General features: G+C 38.5%; 1 protein-coding gene across 2 annotated transcripts; it reads right to left on the reverse strand.

The window, feature by feature from the left end:
- NUCKS1 (nuclear casein kinase and cyclin dependent kinase substrate 1) lies at positions 1-25,680 on the reverse strand. Of its 2 annotated transcripts, none has more exons than XM_029227720.1 (7): positions 25,463-25,680; positions 10,082-10,131; positions 8,435-8,540; positions 5,663-5,718; positions 2,368-2,520; positions 1,452-1,601; positions 1-515 (listed from the first exon to the last, which is right to left on the reverse strand). In XM_029227720.1, the coding sequence occupies exons 1-7, from the start codon at positions 25,477-25,479 to the stop codon at positions 316-318; spliced, it is 732 nt and encodes a 243-aa protein (XP_029083553.1). In that variant the 5' UTR covers positions 25,480-25,680; the 3' UTR covers positions 1-315. The 2 variants fall into 2 exon arrangements, with proteins under 2 accessions (XP_029083553.1, XP_029083554.1); XM_029227721.1 differs by having other exon boundaries at positions 225-515; positions 1,452-1,598; positions 25,463-25,575.
- Between the last annotated feature and the right edge of the window lie 660 nt (positions 25,681-26,340).

The raw sequence follows: 26,340 nt of genomic DNA on the forward strand, positions 1-26,340 counted from the left end.
TTAATTTAACATGGCTTTCATTGGGAAAGAGGGGGAGGGGAAAGAGGGGGTCGTGACAAAGAGACCCATAGACAAAAAAGGTAAATTAAACATACAATGGTTTTCTTAAAAAAAAAAAAAAAACAGGAAAGAAAAAGAAAAAGTTATTTTCAACAAAAGGAAAAAAAAAAAAGCATTGAAAGCCCATGAGTCAAGCCATAGCCAAAACCATATTCTATCTTAAGTAGGTTTTCTTTTTTTTTTCCCTCTTTTTTTCTTTTTTCTTTTTTTTTTTCTCTTTTTTTAATAAAATCTCTCCCCAAACCATCATCACTTTTAATCCTCCCCAGACTGGGCTTCATCTTCAGACCCTTCATCCCCAGATTTCTCAGGTGGAGGGCTTGCAGATGTTTTCTTTTCAGGAGGGCTTTCTGGTTCCTCGTCTTCTTCTTTGGGAGAAGGAGTCTTTTCCTTTGATGCCTTTGAAGCTGTGGGGCGACCCACTTTCCCTTTGCCTTTCACAGGGCTTGGCGTCACTGAAAGAAGAAAAATACCAATTTGGGGAAGGGAAGAAAGCATCTTTAACAAAATCAGCTACTAAAGAAAATAATCTGTAAGAAAAAAATCTATAAAGACAACACCCTAACTTACTAAAAATGAAGGTGGGTGCTGGTTTCCAAACCCTTTTAACCAACACTGTAATGTTATGTTAGCAGTAATGTTTACAATAGAGAAACAGGATGCTATAGAAACTGCACATCATCCTTAGTGGCTTGTGAAACTAAAAATTGTTTATGTTTAAAACTTGGGTGAAGAAGAGGGGATGCAACTTAACCTGAATAGAAACTAAAGCCATCAAATAACTTTTAACAGTTCCATCATTACTAACAGTAAGACATGATGAGTAAAAGTTCTATTTGCTAGAATAAAGAAAAAGCAAATCCAGCTTTCTGATTTAATCACAAGCTAGCTTCAAATAGGAGAATACCTGGTAGAAACCACAAGGGCCTAAAGAAAATGAATCTTTGCTGTCAAGTGTGGTTTTATTTTGCTAGCACAGAGGATGGTGTAGGGATCAGAACACAGAACTTAAATGTATTACTGTAGGTGTGTATTTTCACAATTTCAAGTCTTTACTAGCTGCTGGGATTGTGATATCAGTGGGGAAAAAGGGCAGTAACAGCTATGCTGGTGGGGTGTTTCTACCACTGTACCTGACACTAATAGGTCATTCCCAAATCTTGCCTCTCGTATGGCAGTAGTTGAAGAACAGGGCTAAGCCACCAGAATTTCAGAGGGGCTGGAGTCCTTATTAATAAATAAGGGATACTTCCAGGTATAGAACACAGGATCCTTTTATTTTTGTTAAGTACGTGGCCAATGCCAAGCCCTAATGAAGAACTTCTGTAGAGGTTTATTGGTTCTTCACATTTTTCAAAGCAGTAATTTAATCTGACTTCTGCAGAGCTCACCTGTGGCCTTTAGCCTGGGTTTGGGCATTTTCTTTTCTTTTCTCTCAGGCTTGGACTTCTTAACCATCTTTTTGTTTTTCTTTTTTGAACTGCCATAGTCACTATCATCATCGTCTTCCATTAGGAAATCCTCATCACTGCCGGAATCTTCTGAGAGGAAAGAAGAATTTCAACGTCCAACTTAATGTATACAGCCTTCCAAGTGAACAAAGGGAGAGAGTGCTAAGAATGGAGAATGGATTTGGAAGTCAAACACTCTTGGATTCTATTTGCAGATACTACCAATCTGGTTGGAGCTGTCACTGGCCCCACCTGTAAAATGGTTTAGCACGCACCATGAGGGTTACATGACTGACTTGTTTGAAGCGTACGTTGAAAACAGGAAAAGATAAGACTTAATCTGGATAAAAACTGAAGCCATCAAGTAACTTTTGGTAGTTCCATCACTCCTATATAGTCCTGATGAGACTAGGGAAATGAAACAACTGATTTGGTGTGTTTGGCCCAAGTATAAACAAATGAAGTAAGGAAACTACATACAAAGCAGATATACATGTAATTAATTAATCTGAGTAACCCGTGAAACATCTAAATTTAGTTAACACTGTTTTTTTGCAAGGAGAGGTCTACACCCTTCTCCACCAAGCCAAAATACAAATCTTAATCACAACACCCACCATGTAACTGTTAGTCTAACAACTGTTCATTCAGTATTTGACTAGAAATGATGGACATAATGATCATGGGAATCTCTGAACCTTATAAAATATACATAGATATCAAAACGGTCATCTCTTTTAATAGTTAGTATCTAATTTAAGCGACTGATTTTAACACTGAGCATCCACAAAAACGTGGAAGTAATCGAGGTCACAAACTACAACCATGACCAAAGTAATAAGGCAGCTTTACGTACTCTCCTGGAATGGCACCTCATCCTCTTCTTCTTGTTCTTCTTCACTGCCCACATCCTCCATGAGCATCTCCCTCTGTTTAGAGGCTGCTTTAGAGGCTGCCTGCCGTTGCTGGCGCACATTTTTATGATCTTCTTTTTCATCTTCACTGTCCTCTGCAATATCCAAGTTATAATGCAATGATCAAAGAGTTATGGGTTTGACAGCTGACTAGAAAAGCCGACGAGATATAACCTGCAGCTTTATTTCATTCAAAAAGGGTAAATTTTATCCCTAAAAATTTCTACAAAATACACAAAAGAGCTAAAATTCAAAGAATGAGCTTGAATAAGACTCTGCACCCACTAGCACATATGAAATAACTCAGGCATGTAGTTCTAAGTAATAATAAAGCTGAATTAAGGTGTGAGCACATGTTTCCTATAACACACTTTAAACTTGTATCATTGCTTTGCCCTGAAATTCGCAATCACATTCAAACCTATCTACACAGTTTTTAGAAACTAGTTAGAAAAATATTTTTAAATAGTAGAACGGGGAACATTGTCTTCCAATGATATTTATTCTAAGATACAAAACATACAGAATCTAAAATAATGCCAAACTACTATCCTTTTCAATGAATGAGGTGTGGCCATTTCAGTTTAGAGGAGATTGAGGGCAATCTTTAAAACACATATTAAAATCAATTAGATCTCAATACAATTTTATAAAAAAAATTACTTTCATATACTATAGTTTATTAATTAAAAGTTCTTTTCAACACACAGTTGTGGTTGTGCATAAATCTGGTTAAACAACAGGATGCCAGCCTACTGGCTCTAGACCAAGTTATATTTTTATTAGTCTCTACCTACAGCCCTTCTGGACTCCGAGGCTCTCTTATTCTGTTAAGGTTTAGCTGTTACTCTTCCAGAAACACTCGGTTCTTAAAAGCTTTGCCATGGTCAGTGTTCAAGTCATCACTTTCACTACCCAGAACCTCACCTGAAGACAGACAGACACACGGAACGGAACGGACTTTGGCGGACTCAAAACGAAACACACCTCACGGCAGCTTAACACTCGTACAGAGTTACTCATCTTGAATCGCTCAAATGCTTACAAATGTAAGAGATTCAACTTCGGATTCACAAGGCAGATGGATAAAAGTGTACGTTACATTATCACAACAGCACTAGTGCAAAAGGTTAACATCATTTATTTTCAGACAATTAGCAGACTTGAGAAAAAAACAAACGCAAAATAGCTCAGTGGAGTGAATCCAGTGGAACTCTGTCTACCCTCTCTACATATTAGCTAAATAGCAGTCTAATTTTTTTTTTTTAAATGTCGGTTCATTGGTTTGTTTATTTATTTATTTTTGGCTGTGTTGGGTCCCCGTTTCTGTGCGAGGGCTTTCTCCAGTTGTGGCAAGCGGGGGCCACTCTTCATCACGGTGCGCGGGCCTCTCACTGTCGCGGCCTCTCTTGTTGCGGAGCATAGACTCCAGACGCGCAGGCTCAGTAGTTGTGGCTCACGGGCCTAGCCGCTCTGCGGCATGTGGGATCTTCCCAGACAAGGGCTCGAACCCGTGTCCCCTGCATCGGCAGGCAGGTTCTCAAGCACTGCGCCACCAGGGAAGCCCAGCAGTCTCATTTAAAGGGGGATCCAGGAAGGCAAAAGCAGGGGAATATAGACCACAACTAAAATGGTTGGGAGCAAGATGGGATAAACTCTCAATTCCTTTAAGAGTTACATTTTAAAAAATAAATACCAATGAGTAATCAGGATTTAACATTTAATTTAGTCAGTTCCTCATTAATTCTTTTTTTTTTTTTTTTTTTGCGGTACGCGGGCCTCTCACTGTTGTGGCCTCTCCCGTTGCGGAGCACAGGCTCCAGACGCACAGGCTCAGCAGCCATGGCTCACGGGCCCAGCCGCTCCGCGGCATGTGGGATCTTCCCGGACTGGGGCACGAACCTGTGTCCCCTGCATTGGCAGGTGGACTCCCAACCACTGCGCCACCAGAGAAGCCTCTCATTAATTCTTTTAATTTAGAATTCTTACAAAAAAACTTTCTCTGTGGCTACTGTTTCAAAGGTCTACTTCCCAGCTAAAGAGTCAGATTGAAACTAATCGTTGTTTGCTTTCCAACCTGGAGTCATCACTCCCCCTTACTTTTATTATTCTATTTAGTTTGATATCTTTTATTTGTTCATGTAAATGGTTTTCAATTTTGACTATGAGAATAATCTGTAAATACTTATACAAAACAAAGCCCCAACATCTCACCTAGACCTTACTGAATGAGAAGTCCTGGGATGGGATGAATACTAAGTACATTATAAAAACCTTCATATCAGACTTCCCTGGTGGTGCAGTGGTTAAGAATCCGCCTGCCAATGCAGGGGACACGGGTTCAAGCCCTGGTCCGGGAAAATCCCACACGCCGCGGAGCAACTAAGCCGGTGTGCCACAACTACTGAGCCTGTGTGCCACAACTACTGAGGCTTGCGCGCCTACAGCCTGTGCTCCACAACAGGAGAAGCCCGCACACGGCAGCGAAGAGCTGCCCCCGCTCGCCACAACTAGAGAAAGCCCGCGTGCAGCAATGAAGGCCCAATGCAGCCAAAAACAAATTAATTAATTAGAAAAACCAAAAAAAAAAAAACAAAAAAAACCTTCATAGGGACTTCCCTGGTGGTCCAGCGCTTAAGACTCTGCACTCCCAATCCAGGGGGCCTGGGTTTGATCCCTAGTCAGGGAACTAGATCCCACACGCCGCAATGAAGATCCTGCACGCGGCAATGCAACTAAGACCTGGCGCAGCCAAATAAATTTTTTTTTTTTTTTGAAACCTACAAACAGGGCTTCCCTGGTGGCGCAGTGGTTGAGAGTCCGCCTGCCGATGCAGGGGACACGGGGTCGTGCCCCGGTCCGGGAAGATCCCACATGCCGCAGAGTGGCTAGGCCTGTGAGCCATGGCCGCTGAGCCTGCGCGTCTGGAGCCTGTGCTCCGCACGGGAGAGACCACAGCAGTGAGAGGCCTGCGTACCGCAAAAAAAAAAAACCCAAAAACAAAACCTACAAACAAAAAAAAACAAAATAAAACAAAACAAACCTCCTTCATAGGAAACTGTAATAAGCCACCAGGATTGAGAACCGCTGTGAGCTCTTTGAAGATGAAAACACATAATGTTTGTAATGCAGCATTTACCACAGAGCCTGGCATTATAATAAAGCCACTTATTAAAATGCCCAATAAATAAATATATAAATAGAATTACACCTATTACATTAAAAATTCTTTACTACCTGCTGAGTGAGAATCATCCTTCTTGGTCTTCACATCTTTTTCTTCTGAGTCCTCACTGTAAGTGGAAGGGGGAAAAGATGAAAAATCTTAGATCAAAATCCAAGTGAACGTAAATCTCTGGTATCTGACTGGAGAAGAACGCCGAAGAAAACCTCTTTTATACATAAAATATTCAAACAGATGCTGAGGAGTGCAACTGCTTGCTTGCATTATTTCCCTACTTCATAGGAATGCTGGTGATTAAGAACAATTTTATCTACTTTTAGAAAACACTGCTCCCTCTGAAGACCCAAAGGAAAAAAAGAAAGTATCTCAACACAAGCTAAAAACTTTTCACCTATGGATAAGACCTGGTTCAGGAACATTTACTAAGAAAAATTTTTTGTTGTCAAAGTATGAATATACTGAAAATAAATTATATAATGTATCAATGGTGGTAAAATAGGCAAGTAAATGGATAGCCCCAAATATAGATGTAGAAAACACCTTTATAATTATTAAAGGAAACTGGAGTTTAGTTATATAAATTACAATATGCCTAAAAAAATTATCTAAAACAAAATGAAAACAAATCAATTAATTAATTACCTCCTAATATTAATATTTAGGATCCAATATTTCTATACATCAGAAACCTCAACACATAGGCCTGCCTTGTATCATGGAGAAAATAAAAGTGAGCTAAAGGTCACTGCAGAGTAAAATAAGAAGTTAACGAGCTTCAAAGGAAAGTTTTATAAAGTAACTTTTTAGGTCACAAAGATGCACATTTTATATCTTCACAAATCTTAAATTGGAAATCTGGGTTCTAGTGTTCTGTCTTTGTCATGAATTATTTAGTTGTATGATCTTAGGCAAATCACTTGTACTCTTCAGCGCTAAAATTTTATGATTCCATGAGAAATTCTGACAAACAAAAAAAGAAAGTCACATAAAAGTTGATAGCTTTCTTTTCTCAAACAGCAGATCCTGTAAATCTCTTTTGGTATTCCTATAATTTAGACCACACTCAAATGACCACCTATTGAACCCAAGATTCCTAAGCAAAAAGAAAAACCGAACACATTTACTAAGTAATCTGATCCAAATATACTATAATTCTGAAACCTATGACTGTTCTATATAAATATTTTATGCAAAGTAAGCGTTTAATTCACAAGTCTATTACAATGATGAAGAACGGTATCATTTCCTCTAGTTCTTTTATTATTGAGTTTATAGAGACCATTAATCCTTGAGCACCATTACAGTGAAGTCAAGTAAAAGCTAAACTTTTACTTGACTTCACTGTAATGGTTTAAGTAGAGACCAACACAAAAAGCAACATAATATTGGTCTAAGGGAATAAACGTACAAGGCACTTAATACAAATGGCAACAAAAGCTATATTTATTTCAACCATTCCTGGACACTTAGCAGAGAGTAATAAAGCCAGATGACTGCAACAAGGAAAAATTTAGGCTAGATATCAATTATATCGATGAGACATTACAAGAGGCCATGAAGATGCTCATTCCTAGGAGAAATAAAATAAATATAATGAAAGATAGTTCTAAGTTGGGCTGCTATATAAAACTGGATTAGAGAGATATATTATGAAACTATGGAAAATGTGTCTCCCTACAGTATAATTTTGTCTTATTTTTCCTCAAAGTTTCTCCAGATTTCTGAAATTCTCCAGGAAAGAAAATACTAGATGTTAGCGATTCAAGCAAACAGAAAATACTTAGGTACATTTATTAATTAGTATTATTTTTACAAACTTAGTGTTCTGTGAATTCAGAATGGAAAGATTTCTGCCTAGGAATTATAGTGGTTTTAGTGCTCAAAAGTAAATAACTTAGAAGAGTTAGTGAGAATTATTATTTCATTTCTTTGAACTGCTCATACTTAATAGTATTGTTTGGAAGTGGTATAGCCTAATGGTTAAAAAAATGGACTTTGGAGTCCAACAGACATGGTTTCAAAACCTACTGGTCTATTTGCTGGTCCTTGGATAAATCACTGACCCCTCTAAGTTAATATTACTTACCCTAATAAAGGTTTTGTGAGAATTAAATGATAATGGATATAAATCAGCATATAATAGATACTGGCACATAAGAATCATAAACGGTAACTATCATCACCACCACCACCACCACCACCGTCAAGGAGGTCTTAAAGTTATGCTACACTGAGTACGAGAGTGAATCAATGTGTATAGCTGTAAGAGCAGAGATGAAAGCTACAATACCCTTGTCTCATGAGGCAATTACAGTTAAAAATACAACTCATCTGAATTCATTTATAAAACTAAGGGAAAGGAAACAGCCCAAAATGATTAAATTATTTAAACAAAGTAGAATTGACTACAGATAGTAAAACTTGGCAGGCAATGCAACATTCTATAAGCTTTAGTTATGATTCTGCCAATGATCTGTGACTGAATAGGAAAGGCCACTTATTCTTTGCCATTTCTACAATGAAAATGCCAATACTAACCTTGGGCAACAAATTATATACTTAAACAATCTTTCTGCCTGTGTTCAGAGGTTTGAAGTAGCACCAAAGTCATTCTGGCATACTTGCAGCTCACCTTGGATTCCATGACCTTAAAGAGGCTAACCTCTAGACTCAGAAGCACTGTCTGACATGAAACATGCAAAACAACATTAAGTGAACAATAAGCACTTTCCCAAAGTAACTGAAGATTCTACCAATTTAGAGACCAGACACTATCCTCACCTGAGTGGTGACAGGGTAAGAAGAATCAGACTTATGCCTCTTACCTATCTTCCTGTGAATTCTTTCCAGATCGCCTCTTATTTTTAGCTTCTCGGGGAGATGATCGAATTTTCTTAGCTGGAGGGCCCGAATCTCTTCCATAATCTTCATCTAAACAAAGTATTTTTCAAATTCAATGAACTATACTATGATTTTTACATGTCAAAATTACCACTCTATTTACTGATAATTCTCTCATGCTATTTAAAAGGTGAGAGGGCAGAATTTCCTAAATAATTTTCTTTCATTAAAAAAAAAATCTTTTCTACTCCAGTTCCGCCTTAACTCAATCATTTCCATTTTTGCATATCACTCTCTAGTCCTCATGTGTATATTTTAATATACCCACAGTCAAATATCTTACTTTATATTCTAGCCTTTTAATTTGTTAAAGACTTTTACATGTTTCCATATCTTCATATTTATTTGGAAACTATTATAGTAATATGGTTATATTACAAGCATTTTAGACTGTAAAGAACCCACAATTCTACAATCCTAACACAATTACTGTTATCAAGTAAATTACTTTTAAACTAAAGTATTATATATAGCACACTCTGGCACTTGAGGAAAATACCTCCAATTTAAAAAGTCCTATAAAACCTTAAAAAGTGACTATTCCAAAACTGTTTACTACACCATCATATATAATCGTGAGTATCTAGAATAGTCTGAAGCTTCAGCAATTATTAAATGGTTGGATAATTATAAATTATGGAATACCATACAACCATTAACCAACGTAAACTTTTAGTAACACAAGAAAGATAAGTAGGGGTGGGGTGGGAGGGGCACAGAACTCAAAATTCTATAGCAAGATGTCAACTATATTTTTAAAAGGAAAAAAAGGACAAAAAAGTTAAAATGGCCATCTGCTGGCTAAAGGACTTGGAATAATATTTCTGCCTCAGTTTCCTTATCTGTAAAATGGAAATAAAAATAGTATAATCCCATTTTAACAGGAATGATCTAAGGATTAAATAAGTGCAAACATTTAGTAAGCATTTAATAAATATTAGTATTACCTCTGGGAGGGTGGATTATGTTTTTATTCTTCTTTATACATTGCTGCATTTTCTAGGTTTTCCCAAGGTATGTAATATTATGTTTATAAAGTAAAATTAGATTTTAAAAAAATAAAGGAAAAAGAATAGTAAACACATCTGGAAAATGAGAGTAAGGACATACTCTAAAAAGACCTTTTATGGCTACAATTTAAGATGCACTACTCACTCTTAGTTCACAAATCAAAGGTATTTCACAAAATACTCTCATCGTACTTTATTATGCAAAAAATTTACATACTCCCTATTATAATGTATGAGTTTTACCGTGATTATAGCAGGAGATATATTAAACTAATAAACACTGCATCAGAATTATCACACATTTAAACTTTGGACTCCAAAACCAGATAAGAAAAAAAAATTATTCAAGTGTTTATTTTCAATGATTTACTAAGGAAAAGTTAAAATCCATGCAAGTTCAACGTTTGTTTTGAGTGACACAGATTGACATAATTTATATACACCAACAGTCTAAAAATAAAAAATGAAACCTATTTCAAAAGAATAATAAGAATGTACACAAACTGGGTATTCTTCCACTAGTCAGTCGAATTTACAACTTATTGAAATCACAAAACTTACCAGCATCATCAGATTCCTGAAATTGTGAATAATCAACGACCTTCCTATTTCTGTAGAAAGAAGAGACTCTAATTAAGATCACAAAAATGTAGGACTTTTCTAAGATATCAGAACCCACATTTCTACTTCACAAACAGAATTAGAACTAGCTCTCTGAAATTTATTTTTCAACAAGGCCCTAACTCAGCCAAAAAATGTCACATTTTGTTATAGGAAAGTATAGCTTAAACCAAAAGTATTTCAAATGACAATTCTCATATTGCTCATCTGAGGCATAGCCCAAATACTATCCTTTCCTACAAAACAACCTCCCACCTCCCACAAGTACATAAAACAGCAAAATAAGCCAAACTACCATAAATATTCATTATACAGAGATGATATCATATGCACACAAACCAAAACTGTAAATGTTACTTTATTCTTACTGATATACACACGTGTACACCTGATAAATAAGGTTAGTACTGAGTTTTTTTCACGGCAAAGTGACTTTTAATTATAATAGTTAATTATATTTAATTAACTTACCGTCACTATGGTGACGGTAAGTTAAGCCTTACATAGGAAGGGATGGAAAAAAATGGATTCATTCAAAAGATGCTCGTTATTAAAGACCTTTTTTCTTTTTTCTGGCCATGGCACGCAGCTTGCAGGATCTTAGTTCCCTGACCGGGGATTGAACCCGGGCCACAGCAGTGAAAAACCTGGAATCCTAACCACTAGGCTACATGGAACTCCCTAAAGAGCATTTATTAAAGATACAAATTTATGTATTTACTTGACTCAGTGATTTTTTTTTTGACTCAGTGATTTTTAAGTACTCCTTACTAGGTAAGGCATCTTTAATATCTCAAACAAATTTGATTTCCATTTTCCTACTTCATATTCTAAACTTAAAAGTCTAAAATTCCTCTCTTAGAGAGATATAAGAGCTTCCATGTTAGTATCCAAACAGCCTGGAACTTAAAAGAGCCTTAGATGTACTGTAACTAAATGGAAACTGAACAAGTGAACCGAAAGAACTATAAGGGAAACATGCCACTAACTACACTTAAACCTAAGTTGAGGACTATTCCTGGTTTTATAGATTAAGACACCATTTAAATGCAAGAACAGGAGAGTCAGAATTCAAGTGCAGGCAGAACTTCTATATAATATGCAAAAAATGATAGGGTGGGGTGAATTCTGAACACGTTTGGGGCTTAGATGTGGAGGAAGGTATAGCCACATCCTTGATTTAAGAGAAAGAAAGAAAAAAAAAAAGAAAGGCTCTTAAGGAATTTTGTATTCTGTTTTTCTTTAGTCTACCAACACTGAATTATCTTCTGACTTTACTGCCTCAATGAGTCAAGATGCAAAACTATATAAAATATGTTGTAACTATATTTTGTTATAAGAAACTGAGTTTATATATTAAAGATACCATTCTATTAGTAAAGTTAATTTCAAAAATATTGCTATTAGTTCCACTTACATGAGTTACCTAATCAAATTCATAGAGATAGGAAGTAAAATGGTGGTTGCCAGGGGTGGGGTAGTGGAGGATGGGGAGTCAATGGTATGTACAGTTTCAGTTTTGCAAGAGGAAGAGTTCTGGAAATTGAGTGCCCAAAAATGTGAATGTATTTAACGCTACTGAACTGTACATTTAAAAATGGTTAAAATGGTAAATATGTTATTTTACCACAATTTAAAAAAAAAGAATAAAATAAAAATATTTTTTCTTAAAAAAAAACCCTATTTGGGGGGCGCTAGTAACCAAATGCTTATCATGTTCCGGGAAATAGGGATTTTTAATGACAGATGCCATGAAAAACAGTATTATGAACACAGTGCAAAGATGACCATTTTCTGCATTACTTAGGATCAAGGAAAATGGGACATGGAACTAGGGAGAAAGGATCCAGAAGAGGGAGTTTTAAATCTTTATCTCTTAACAATTAGGTACAGGTTCTGAAATCGCGGGCATAATAATTTTAGGTTAGCTGGTGGAATTGCAGCTAAAATACTGGTACAATTTCCGGTATCAATTTCTGATATCAATAGATACATCCTACGAGACTATATAAAGGAGGGTAACCATATGGCAAAGGATCATATGAAGAACTACTGAATAAACTGGGATTTTTAACCTGCAAAAGGGAAAACATGTTAGCTTTGGTGATCAGATTAAGTGTGGGTTCAATATAAAGAACTTCCTAACAGTTTACTAATGATACTTCCTTAGTCTATCACTAGAAACACTCCAAAAAGGAATTATATAGTACAGGATAAAGAATCTGCTAGTAGGAATCCTGGGTTCTAGAATTTCAAGCAAATCACTTACTTCTCTGGGCCTCAGTTCCTCATCTGTTGGAACTGATAACCTAAGTTGCTTGACAGATCTAAAAAGCTGCTCTATAAAATTAAATAAAATTATCAAAGTTTAATGAAAAAGACTACTTTTTCAATTGTAAATGGTCAACTATCCTTTTGCACATCATACATCTTAACATGTACCATTTGTTTTCTTCACTAATCTAAGCTTCTTGAAAGTAACAATCATGTCTTATATCCACATTTCTGGTACAGAACAAGGTAAAAAGTAGGCACTCAAATGTTTTCTGAACTTTTTGCTCTTAGGACCAAATTTTAAGAGCTCTGTTAGAAACCTAATTTTAGAAAATACTCTAGAGGATAATATCCAATCTCCTTAAAGATTTTTAAGATCTAATCTCTTGCCACTTAACAAGCAAGCAACCCCAGGAGGCTGAATTCCACCAATCAGGTTGTTTTTTTTACCACTTGGTCATGCAGTTCCCTTGCTTAGAATGCTATTCATATCACTCTCACTCATATCAGATATAACCTCACCTCTCAACAACTTTACTCCCTTATTGATACTAAACTACTAAATGTCTGTCTTCCCTATTAAATGTGAACATCTTGAGGCCGGGGTTGTCTCTCCTTCATCTGGAACACCAAATTCAAGGAAGGCTTGATGAGTGAATGGACTTGGACTTGGCATCTGCAAAGGATTAGTGTGGGAAAGGGAATCAGTAGAGGGGATGCATGTACCACTGGAGTGTTCAACTTATCAGACATTTAATCCCACTGCCAACGACAAAAGAAAATTTAGTTTTCCCCAAACTGAAAAACTTGTTATTTAAAAGCTAAGACATTTAAAAGGGGGATTCCCTGGAGGTCCAGTTGTCAGGACTCGGCGCTTCCACTGCGGTGGCCTGGTTTAATCCCTGGTTAGGGAACTAAGATCCTGCAAGCTGCACAGTGCGGCCAAAAAAAAAAGAGAAAGATTTAAAAGGCAATTATTTAGCACATTTTTTTCTATCCTACTTTTCAACACAGGAAAACTACAAAAATGTCACATAGACTATACTGACATCATATAAGCAATTAAATTAAAAAATTTCAAAACTAAATTGAAAGACTACTGCTTCCCTTGAAACACAAAATATTTTAACTTTCAATTATGTGAAAATGGCCAGAATTATCTTACATAACAAATGTTATTTATCACAAAAACTAAAACCTGAGTAAAGCAAAATATGAATATTAGAAGCACTCTTGCCTTAAGGGTAACTAGTCAAAAAAAAATCCATCTATAAATGCTAAAGAGGGGAAAAGAAAAAATAATTTAAATGAAAGGGGCTTCCCTTGGCGCAGTGGTTGAGAATCTGCCTGCCAATGCAGGGGACACGGGTTCGAGCCCTGGTCTGGGAAGATCCCACATGTCGCGGAGCAACTAGGCCCATGAGCCACAACTACTGAGCCTGCGCATCTGGAGCTTGTGCTCCGCAACAAGAGAGGCCACAACAGTGAGAGGCCCGCGCACCGCGATGAAGAGTGGCCCCCGCTTGCCACAACTAGAGAAAGCCCTCACACAGCAACGAAGACCCAACACAGCCAAAAATAAATAAATAATTTAAATAAAAGATCTATGATAACAAGGGTCATTCACAAAAACTCATTATAATGATTTATAATAATAGTTTGGTTCATTTTCTGCTTTCTAAAGATGCTTATTCAAAACATACTGTTTTCCACTACTTAGAGATTTACCTTATTCAGGGTTGATATACATTTTTGATGAACTTATTCCTATGCAAAGTTGAAATTAAGAAGTCAATATTTAAGTCTAAAGGCATAGGAAGCCCTACCTCTAGCTAAAAACAAAGAAACATTCTCATTTTTATTACTTAAATTAAATTCCAAAGCTAAACCAACTCTTCAGTGTAAAATGAGCATCAAAAACTGGAACTGGGAGGACAATACAAAATTTCAATATAGCATAAAAGTTAAAAACACAGATTTTTAAAACTGGGTTGAAATCCTGGCTCTGCCAGTTACTTGCCCTCACTGAACTTCAGTTTCCTCACCTGTAAAATAGGAATAACAATACCTCTCAAGACTGTTTCGAGGGCCAGGTACACAATTATCCAATAAATAGCAGCCATTATTTCTTGTAAGCACTTACTTGTTCCACCCAGAATACTACTGCAATCTTGAACCCATGTAAATACACAAGTAACACTCTTATTTATTAGAACAGCACGATTAAGCTGCTCCTTTTAAAACCATTGTCTTAAAAAATAAAATAAAATAAAAACGTTATGTCTTAGAGTATTGATTCTAGTGCTATTTAGAAAGATTGTCTTTAAGAGTTTGTTGCTCATTTCATTAAAATGCAATATCAAAATACTCCCCTATTTTTATATTATTTCCAACTTTATGATAAAGTTTTCAGTAGCCATTTAGGCCAGAGAAAGTAGCAACAGTAGCTATTTTAAGTCCACCATTTAAGTCAGATCGATTTCTATCACTCAGATCAACTGGAGTTCCATCTAAGTCAGTCTAAAAGTTTGCACTAGAAAAGAGAACTGTAACCCAGTAAGGAAAACAAATGTTTAAAATAGAAACTATAAGAACACAAAAACTTCAATTAAGGGGCTTCCCTGGTGGCGCAGTGGATGAGAATCTGCCTGCCAATGTAGGGGACCCAGGTTCGATCCCTGGTCCGGGAAGATCCCACATGCCACGGAGCAACTAAGCCTGTGCGCCACAACTACTGAAGCCCGTGCACCTAAGAGCCCGTGCTCTGCAACAAGAGAAGCTACCGCAATGAGAAGCCCACACACGCACCACAACGAAGAGTAGCCCCCACTCACTGAAAGCCCGCACGCAGCAATGAAGACCCAACGCAGCCAAAAATAAATAAATAAATAAGTTTAAAAAAAAGAAAAAGAAAAACTTCAATTATGTGCCTGCTCTTACTTTAAAAGCTGATATAATCGCTATATTTAGATTCTAAAGGTACCTTGGTCACAAATGAACCAATTCCTGGATGATCACCAGAGGGCTTTGAGATAAGCCCTTACTTTTGCATCAAAGTGCAAAAATGAAAGGTAAAGTTGAAAGCTAGACAAAGAACACTAAAAGATCCATTTTTGGCACCAAATGTGGATAACTCAAGCAATAGGATTTTTTTTTCTTCCATTCTCTTAATCATCAACTTCTTTTCACTAAATACTGGTAAGTCTACCCCCCAAAATGCCTTTTCTTTCTTACAGCAGCAACCATCCAAGACCAAATCAATAATATTCCTGAAATGTGAGGTATGTAAAACTAACATTCTAAAGAATCAAGGATCAACAGTATTTCAGAGATGGAAACTACCACATTTTTTGAGATGATCTCATCTAACCCTTTGAACCTTAAACATGAGAAAACAACTTAAAACCACAAAATTCAGTGCTACTCTTTAACAAGCCTGCACATCAAAATATGGAGAAACAATTAAGTTCCAGGTGAGGAAGCAGAACTTTAAAATAGAAACCCACATTTAATTATTGACACCCTAAGCTTTGTATTAAAGAACACAAAATCATTTTCTCAAGGCAAATCAGAGAGACTTTTAGACAATTTACTACATTATTTAGCTCAATCAAGCTATCTTCCATTTTTACCCTGAAGAAGTCCTATTGTTCTGACCAATGCAGGGAAGGAGAAGAAACACCTAGCTAATTTTCTAGAATTCAGCAATTTTCTCATTAGGCACTTAAAGTGCACTTGAAATCTGAGTTTTGAGAAACCCAAAATAGCTAACATAGCTCTTTTCACTAATCACCTAAGTGATAAACATCTAGAACAATGTTTCTCAGTCTATTGGTCACAACCCACTATTGGGTCCTGAAATCAATTTACTGATGTATAACCAGCACTTTATTTTCTTGGCTGCGGCTCGCGTGGGATCTTACTTCCTGACCATGGATCGAACCCAGGCCCCTGGTAATGAGGGCACTGAACCCTAACCACTGGACTGCCAGGGAATTCCCTATAACCAGCATTTTAAAAGAAAAAGAAGCAAATAGAAAATATCAGAGAAAATTACACCTAAATAACTGGCAAGTTCCTGAAACTTGTTTCAGGTATTTGTATTCTTGTGTGTAGCAAATTGTAATGTAAAATGTATATCTTATAGGAACTTCGTATCAAAAAGGTCTGAGCCACTGCTATAGAATAAAATGATTTCCAAAGTAGTTTTTAGTTTCACCTTTACAAAAAACGATTTGTTATTAATCCACGGCCACAAAAGTATAACATCTCTTCCTATTTTAATTCATTGTTTTAAGAAAACCACTTTTTGGGGGCTTCCCTGGTGGTGCAGTGGTTGAGAATCTGCCTGCTAATGCAGGGGACACGGGTTCGAGCCCTGGTCTGGGAAGATCCCACATGCCGCGGAGCAACTAGGCCCGTGAGCCACAACTACTGAGCCTGCACGTCTGGAGCCCGTGCTCGGCAACTAGAGTGGCCACGATACTGAGGCCCGCGCACCACGATGAAGAGTGGCCCCCGCTCGCCGCAACTAGACAAAGCCCTCGCACAGAAACGAAGACCCAACGCAGCCAAAAATAAATAAATAAATATTAAAAAAAAAAAAAAGAAAACCACTTTTTTTAAACTTAAGCACTCATAACACCTATCAAAGTTTGGTGGCCCGTGGGGGACAGAGGGAAGGGTGATACACCACCAGGTGTATTACAGCTACTGGACCTTAGACAATCTAATCCAATCTTACCCAAAACGTGTTGTCCTATCAACAAATGTCCCTGGAAGGGCATGACTGAGAACCTTTCATGATCTCCCAAGGCAAATAATTCCAAGAAAACCGGATAATGAGACAGTTCTTCTCAGCGAGGTGAAATCTGCCTCTAAGTCCACTGACCAATTCTGTCTTGTCTAGCTCCTGGGATCACCATGGTCTAAATCTAAACCCTCTTGCATAGAGCCGCCCTTAAAATTTGTGCAACAGTTTCCACTTTTTTCTTCAAGGCTAAATACTAAAGTTTCTGCATATCAAATGTCCTTAAAACTTAGGACATTTACCTCTCTCCATTCTTCTATCCCTCAAGATTCTTCATATGCCAAGTTTTCTCAGGATATAAGAAAATTAGTTCATAGAAGCCGGGATACCTAAACTCAATTCAGGTTAATTTCTCACAGTTGCTTATTTTGAGCTTCACGTTCCTTTTGGCTAAGATATATTGCTTTGACTGCATCTTATATCATTCTGCTTTTTACAATTAAACAATTCAAAAACAGTCACAAGATACAAGAAAGCAAAAATTTTTAAGTAAATATTTAAAATCAAGAACATTACAGGAAATAGCCCTTTAAAGTTTTTCAAATGGAAAAAGTAAATTTCTGCACAAAAGGGGAATAAAGGAGTTCTGAATGATGAGCCAGGTATATGTTTGAGATAGTTGTCACAATGCCCTCCTAAATTCGTTTATCAACTTGCTAATATTTCAGTCCAGATGAATAAATATGAACTCTTATATGGCACTCCTTATTCCCAAAATACATTCAGTTCCACCATATTCTCTCCATATAGTATACTATTTTATTTAAAAGTCACACACAAATTTCTCAGTATAACAAAGTATTGTGTAAATAAAATGGGCTAGGTTTTTCCCAACAGAAGTTTAGTGCAAAAACTATGCAATTAGGAACAGAGTAAACCTCAAGCAGGTGAGATTAAAGGGGTCTCAGGTAAGCACATTACCAAGTAGTCCTGTCTGCAGCAAGAGTCTTGGGACTGTCAGTGGACTCTTCCAATTGTCTTAACCCAATTACCAGGGACAAATCTGTAGCCTGAAAAAGATTTACTGACTCATTACAATAAAGGTGATGGAACATCAGAAGTGTGGAGCATCTCACCAAACAGAGGAAAACTTAAGGATTTGGGGAAGGGTACAATTTAGGTGAAACTTAAATGAAGCAGTGCCTTGATAGGCTCAAAGCACAGCAGACTGTGAAAAGGGGTCTACATCAGGTCTAGACAATGAAGTGGACCTTGGGTCCTATTTCTTGACAAAGAAGTTTAGGTAGATGTGAATTTTGTGCCCAGCAACCCCTCATTTGAAGCTCTAAAAATGTTAAATCAAGGATAGCTCTCCGTGTCAAAAGGAGTTAGCTTTTCCTAACAAAAGTGTGATGTTTCACTCTGATTGATATAATTTCAAATAGCTTAAGTTTCTGACAGTCTGATTTTAGAGAATCTTTTCGTAGCAGGAAAGCAGTAGTCAAAGAAGCACTGCTATAAATCTTGCCAGTTGTAGCGTATCTGTGGAAGATAGTCTGTTACCCCAGCCCAATGAATAGCCGGCTGGATTTTTACTTCTCAGTGGAGCTAAGTTTTAGTTTCTCAAGTAATTCATCTTCTGGGCCATTTTATCTTGACACATGAAATCTCCCTGAAGATCACCCTGCTTTGCAGGTAACTGAACAGGTGCACAGTTCAATAAGTAGATAGGCACTAAGAAGCACCTGAAAACATGCTATAGCCAGTTGAAACACTCTTTGGCAACCTGTGGTCTCTTCACCAAAAATATTTTAAAGACCTATAATTATGGCTATTTAGATACTATTTTAAAATATGGCAATGTAATTCTGTAACAATTAGTTCCACTTCCTAGAACCTAGATAGTAATATTTTTTAAACAAAACACAGGGATGCCCCATTTTGACCAAAGTGGTCATATACTAAATCAAATGTTTTCTCTTATTGACCACAACACCGCAGTCTCTAAGTGCCAGAGGGGCACTATTCACATGGACTATAATGTGGATGTAACACAGATGGTGTCCCAGAGTTACACAGAATGGTGGCCTTGTTTTTATATTTCTGGGGAAAACAGACCAAAAACATAAATAAAATCAATCTCCCTTTCTTTATTCAAAACTACTTTCTTCTTATTAACTAGTTGTATTGCAATGATTTCAAACACTAAAACTCAACCACTTATCTTGGTAACTTTTGTCAAGTTAAATCAACCCCAATTTATTAATCTTAATTTCCTTCTAATTGTAATATACTGACGAGTTTTATAATAGGTGCTGAATCTTTTCAAATGCTATGGTTTTTCTCCTTTGGTCTTTTAATATGAATCAGTGACAGATTTTAAGTTTTATTCCCGGCACAAATGCTACTAGATCATATGTATTTTTAATACATACTGGATTCAGTTAGCTAATACTGTTTGGCATTCTTGCATCTATACATGTACGTAAAATGAGCCCATTAATTTTCTGTGGTGTCCTTTAGGTGGCTTTGGAATCTATTCACTTATTTTGGTCAGGGGGAAATGTCCCTGATTATGTATACACTTAAATGCCACTTATCTAACATTCATGTTTCCTCCCACTTTTAAAGCCTCACACTACTTCAGTGCTTTTTCCTCTACGTTCAGGTGTCTTTTCCTTTAATTAACCCCTTCTCATATTCTTATTCCTTCGAAAAAATTTTCGTTTCCTCCACCCACCCCGCCCCCCCCAGCTCACTTTAAAGTTGGTCTTCCCCACCAAAGTCCTGCTATGAACCATAACCCCCAAATGTGCTACTACCACGAGAAAGAGTTAACACCCCGTGGCAGTGTCTGATTGGAAAGACCACACTGGCCACAACTTCTATTTGAATTCCTGCTTCCTTTTTAATGGTTAGGTGAACTGGATCAGTTACTTAATTTAAGCCTCAGCCCTCTCACATATGAAACAAGGGATAATATATACCTTGCTCAGAGTTGTTCAAGATTTTGAAAAACATGAGGAGTATCCGGCAGAATTGGCACAAAAAGTGTTGCTCATTAAGTGATGGCTCTATTGAGTTTCGAGTAATTTTATTTTTTCTAAAATTGAAGATTGAGAAAGGAACTGTGCTGTTAAAGGTCTAGTCTTCTTATCTACAATTTAGAAATTCAGAAAGTTCTGACAACCAAGCCTTTTCATAATTTATATGGTGGTAAACATATGTGGGGCAGACAGGAGGGGCTTTTTAGGATTTTCTTTTAGTGTGAAAATTCCTAGGTTTTACCACAGAGATTAATGTGTTTGATTATAGGAGCACTACCCCAGACCTGGTGATGGTACATTATACATACAGTATAGGCGCCCTGTTACCTTTCAAAATTTTTTTTTTTTTTTTTTTTTTAATGGTACGCAGGCCTCTCACTGTTGTGGCCTCTCCCGTTTCTGAGCACAGCCTCCAGACGCACAGGCTCAGCGGCCATGGCTCACGGGCCTAGCCGCTCCGCGGCATGTGGGATCTTCCCGGACCGGGGCATGACCATGTCCCCTGCATCGGCAGGTGGACTCTCAACCACTGCGCCACCAGGGGAGCGCCCATTTTTTTAATTTTTGAAAAAATTTGAACTTCTGAACACATATAGTCCCCAATGGTTTCAAACTAAGGATTGTTTACCTGTAAAACATTCTACGTGAATCAAATGTATACAATAAATGTAAATCTAATGGAGAGTTAAGTAGGTAAGACTCACGCAGTCTAAATCCAGCTTTACTGTTATTTCTACGCCTTAGCTCCTAGACTTAAAAGTCATCAGTAGTAAATTGAAGGAACTGGACTTAATCTCAGTTCTTTCTAGTTAAAAAAAAAAAATGCTTTTAATTAAAACTTATTCTGAGAATTGTTTTGAAGAGTAAGTTGAAAAAACTGCTATTTAAAATATTTTGACCATATATTTCCCCTCAAATATTTTCTACATAGAGCTTAAAAACCGGTGCATACAGAATGCACTCACCATTATTTGGAGATTACAAAATAAAATAGCATTTGACCATCTTCATGCCAAACACTAGGAAGGGAAGAGTGTTACCACAGAAAGAATGCCAGCATTGTATTCAGAAAATCTAGGTTCAAATCTTGGCTGTTTCACAGTTCTGTGACCTTGAGTAACATATTATTTAAGCTTATTTCATCATCTACTATATGGGAATTTTAAAAAAATCCTCTATTACAGGGTTGTAATAAGGATAAAACAAGATAAAGTGAAATCCTCTGTACCTGACTCTGCACTTACTCTTAGTGAATGTTTATTTGGTAATGACTCCAAAAAAAAAAAAAAAAACCAAACTTTAAAGTCTTTTTTTTTTTTTTTTTTGGCATTTTATTTATTTTTTGGCCTCGCCGCACACTGGATCTTAGTTTCCCAACCAGGGATTGAACCCTGGGCCCCGGCAGTTTAAGTGCTGAGTCCTAACCAGTGGCCCGCCAGGGAATTCCCAACATTGTCTTCTTGTAATTTTCAGATTAAAGACATATATGTTGGGAAATGTTGAATACTTAAGTGTTGTTATAAAATTAACTCCCCCATTATTCAGGCTTTCCAAGTTATTATGTGAGATATCTTTGAAGGTAAAGTCTACAGAAGAGTTTATGTCTTTTTAGAAGAAAGTGACATGAAAGTAATAATAAATGTACAGATCAAAGGTTAATAAAATCACACTTCTTTCACACACACACACACACACACACACACACACACACACACACACGACCTGGACATAGAGAATAAGATCAGATACAAGGAACCAGGCTCATCTAAAACCACATTTACTAGTATACTAAATCTTAAGTGTCTTCCTGTGTATCATTAATTCCAAGCTACCTTGAATTTTCAGGTTTCCAAGTTTTTCCCTTTAACCGAGGGCTTTTTGAAACTAATTTTCTGGTAAGAGAAAATATCCATTTTTTTTTAGAAATCCACACACATTCCAACCGAATTCTCTTTGAAAAGAAAGCAATCTGGAATCTTGGGGAAGCTGATTCTCAACATAAATAAAAAATGACCAAAAAAATTTTATATCAATCTGTAAAAGCCTATGCTTTCACATCTAAACTTTCAATGTTAAAGGTTCCTTGCAGTCTCAAGTACTAAACAAAAGAAGACATCAGGTACACTTACATTATAAAGAAAGGAGCAAACAGACTGATCTGAGTGATCTGGACCATTTTCAATAAGGGAGGAAGATTTCTGAAGAATATACAAAGGTAAATTTCAAAAAACCTGGTTTCTAGGCTGGGCAAGTTAGTAAATCTCTGAGCTTTCTTTCAAAAGTAACAGCATTTTCTTCCCTACCTCACAAGGGTAAGAGTCATGAGAGCATTTTGAAAAGTTAAAAGTGCCATACACTAAAATAACATCAACCCTTATCTGGTAGAAGAAACAAGTGATTATGTGGAAAGGGGGGAGGATGAGGATAAGCAGGGCTGTAAATTAAGAATCTAGGTTCTAGGCCCAATCTTGGCATCTACTAGTGTGTGATGCAAGGCACTTCACTTGTCCAGGTCCCCACATTAAGTCACTCGTAAAATGAATTTGCCTAATTTTTTTTCTGGCTCTAAGACTGCAATTTTACGCTATAAATTTGAATCCAAGGCCTAAAATATTTCAGCTCTCATTTATATATGAGTCAGATACTGTAAAAGGTGAAAGCAATACAGTGTGAACAAAACTACTTAGATATGTGTTGCACACATGTCTATGGAAAACCCTGCTGTAGCTGGTCAGTTCATCATTCCATTCATTTGGAAACTGGTGTCAAGCAGCCATTAGTACATTTCTAAATCTTCCTTAAATGCTTAGGTTAATATTAAAATGAAAATAATAGTCACAGTAAAAAATGAAAAGCAGAAAATCCTCAAAATTATATACAGGCCTAAGGGCAGAAACATATCCCAAAAGAAGCTGCAGGGACACATTTTCCAACACATGCTTTTCCTGTTTTTGGTTTGTTTTTAAACAAGGTTGATCATTCTGATATTGGGTCAACATCTATTTTTTTTTTGTTACATTCCCTCAAGTACACAGACTCTTCAATTACAAAAGCACTTCCCTAAGGCAGAACTTTTTTTTATTGCAAAATTTAACAAACCACCAAAGTCAAGTTTAATTATTTCTGCTTTATTATTGGTCAAGAGTATGTTAAAGGCTTTCAAAAAAGTTACAAAGAGACTTCTTCACTAAAATATATAATCAAAAACCAAGTTGCTTTAAAATTAATAACTTGAAAGTGACCCAAAAAGCCCACAATATATTAACTTCATTCTTCAATTAGGGGCAAATATACAGTTAAAATTACTTTTAACAGACTGAGCAAGAAAAAAGTTGTGCACAAATCCCAATGCCTTCAAAAAACTGATTAGAACGTGCTTAATATATTTACTCCTACCCGGTGACATTAAAAATCCAAGTTTTCAAGAAAAAAAAGTTCTGTTCGTGTTCCAGCGTCTAAATTTGGGAGCACAAACTCAGGCAAATGAGTAAAATTACAACAATAAAATTAAAAGTCATCAAAACCTAGTGAACTGCAGTTAAAAGGTAAAGAAAAGTAATAGTCCAACTTCACCACACAGTAATTTACTCCCAGAAGACAGAAGATCCAATCCAGAAGAAACAAATCTTTATTATGATACTGTCTATTTCTCCTGATCCTAAAGAAAATACTCTACATAAACTGATGGGATACACTGGTCATTTATTATGTCAAAAAAAGTATGCAAACTATAATTTGCAATATCTATTCAGACTCCGTGCCAAAAAGTAGGCAAAACTCTTCCCGGTGGCGATGGTGAGTTATCGGAGATGTGGGTTTAAATTAGGCAGAAAAGCTGTCAGGTAGTTAGTTAGCACTCTCCTCACGCCCACCCCGAGCGTAGGAGCATGCAGCCCCATACCCCCACCAGCTGGAGACTGCTGTTCTAGTCTGCAGACAGAACGGTGTAGCACAAAACCCTTTCCGGGGTTCCAAACCTCCCTTTAGAACTCTAGCTCAAAATACTTCCGTTCCTCACAACTTGGAATGAAGGGGAAGCAACAACTATTAAAACATTTAGAAACTAAACCTATTTATCCATAAAGCACTATGCAAAGCAGCCAATTCCTTACACTGAAAGCGCCAAGGACATTATATTAAAAGTAATATTTATTTTCAACAGCTCTCCTTCGTAAGGCCTCAACAGATTGGATTAAGCCACACCCCTCCAAAAATGGCACATTCCATACGATAGCCGGGAGGACGGCCAAGGGCGATTCCACCGTCCGCTGGGGAACAGCAAACTTGTTCAAATTCTCAGAATAAAGTCTAACGATTAACCGAATCTAGCCCGTTTATTATTAAAGTTATTCGAGGTAAAGATAAGATTACAAAAACATCCGAGACGTGTACGCCGAGGAAGAGGAGAGGTAGCGGGAACGAGAACCACACGGGATTTAGGTCGTGCAGTTAACCCACACCTCCCTGAGTAGGGACATTTCCGAGGAAGGACATTTCTAGTCGGAGGCAAAGAGCGAACTCGAGGCGGGGGAGCGGGGGTTAACCAGCTCAAAACTCCGAGTTGGGGGAGACACAGCAGTCATTTTCCAGGGCCTAGTCCCGAACTCTCTCGGCTGCGGAGGGAAAAAGAACGCGTCCCGCCCACGCCCGGCCTGATCCGAGAGGCGGGGCTCTGCAGCGACCCGGAGGACGGAGGCGGGGCCCGGCGGCAGAGCTGCCCCTCCTGCTTTGCATGGAACACCCCCGTCCGCTAGAGAAAAAGGGCTGAGTTCCCCCCCCACCCCCACGCAAGCCGAGGGGGGAAGGGACAATACGGCGTCTCCGCCCCCCCCCCCATTAAGGTGGGGTCCGAGACCCAGTCCGCTGGTCCCCGCGGCCGGCTCCAAGGGGCCGGGCCGGAGGAGGTGGGGCCTGGGTGGGGGCGCTGACTTCACACCCCTCCCCCTCCGACCCACGGAGGTTCAGGGAACACCCCGCCCGCTCCAGTGCGGCGAGTGGGGGAGGCAGCAAAGCAGCCGAGAGCCCTGCAACGGGGCGGGGAGAAGCGCGCGCATGGGCGCGCGGCCGCTACCCCCACGCAGCCCCGCGGGCCAGCAAGGCCCCCTACGCTCAAGGGCGCGCGCGGGCCCCGAAAAGGAAGAGGCCGCGCGTGGCACAGGAGAGGGCCGACTCTAGGCTTCTGTCCCCCACTCCTTCACCACTCACCCCAACCCCCTCCAACCCGTTCCAGGCCTCGGACTCCGCACTGACCTGACAGGCCGAGACATGTTCGCTGTCGAAACAGGACCGAGTCGAGAAGCCAAAGACCAGGACCCCCCCCACCCCGCGCGCTCGGCGCCCCACCCCCCCCAACTTCGGCCGAGGGGGCCGCTGCCGCCGAACCCCGAGCTGCTGGCTTCTCAAACTCCGCCGCTCCTTGGTTCAGGGCCCCTTAATCAGACGAGCCCCCCGCTCCCCTGTCTCTTCAAAATGGATGAATCAAACCAGCCGAAAATGCGCCAAAGCCGCCGTACAACCAAAGCCGCTAGGGCCTGTGGGCTCCGCCCCAACACGACCAGTCATTGGCGGCTTCTGCCAGATGCGCAGAGCTCATTCGTCCGTTTGAATCATCACGTCTCCCAGGTTCCGCCCCACTCACTGATAGGCTCCGCCTCCTCCGTGAGGTCCTGTTAGTCAAGGTGCTCTGAGAGCGCACGGCCGCAAAACAAAAATGGTCGCTGCTCGGCCCGCCCCCTGGTTTCCACTCCAGAGTTGCAGATTCGTCTTGGGTTGCGTCTTAGGATGACTAGGAAAAAAGATTTATTAAGAGTTTAATATCATTTAATGTTAGCTTAATGATGTATCATTTCGCCTGCCTTGATCATCTAGAAACTCCACTGATAGAAAAACCCGTGGGCTAGGCAGCTGATTCGTCAGCAAGGGGCTGCTTCTGAATTGGAGGGAAATTCCATAGGTTCAAAAATTTTGACCTTAAACCCACAAGCCCCTTCTCCTTGCTTAAGCATTAGACCTCAGGAGCCCAACCGCTGCTGGAGCAGGGAGGCAGGATCACAGTCAAGGAATAACTTAACCACCAATTTCCATTCTCCATTCTGGACCTTGAGATCACTTCAGGGTCATTAGAGTCC

This window comes from Monodon monoceros, unplaced genomic scaffold, assembly GCF_005190385.1.
Source record: "Monodon monoceros isolate NGI ecotype Baffin Bay Population unplaced genomic scaffold, NGI_Narwhal_1 Super_Scaffold_18, whole genome shotgun sequence".
NCBI classification, from domain to species: Eukaryota; Metazoa; Chordata; class Mammalia; order Artiodactyla; family Monodontidae; genus Monodon; species Monodon monoceros.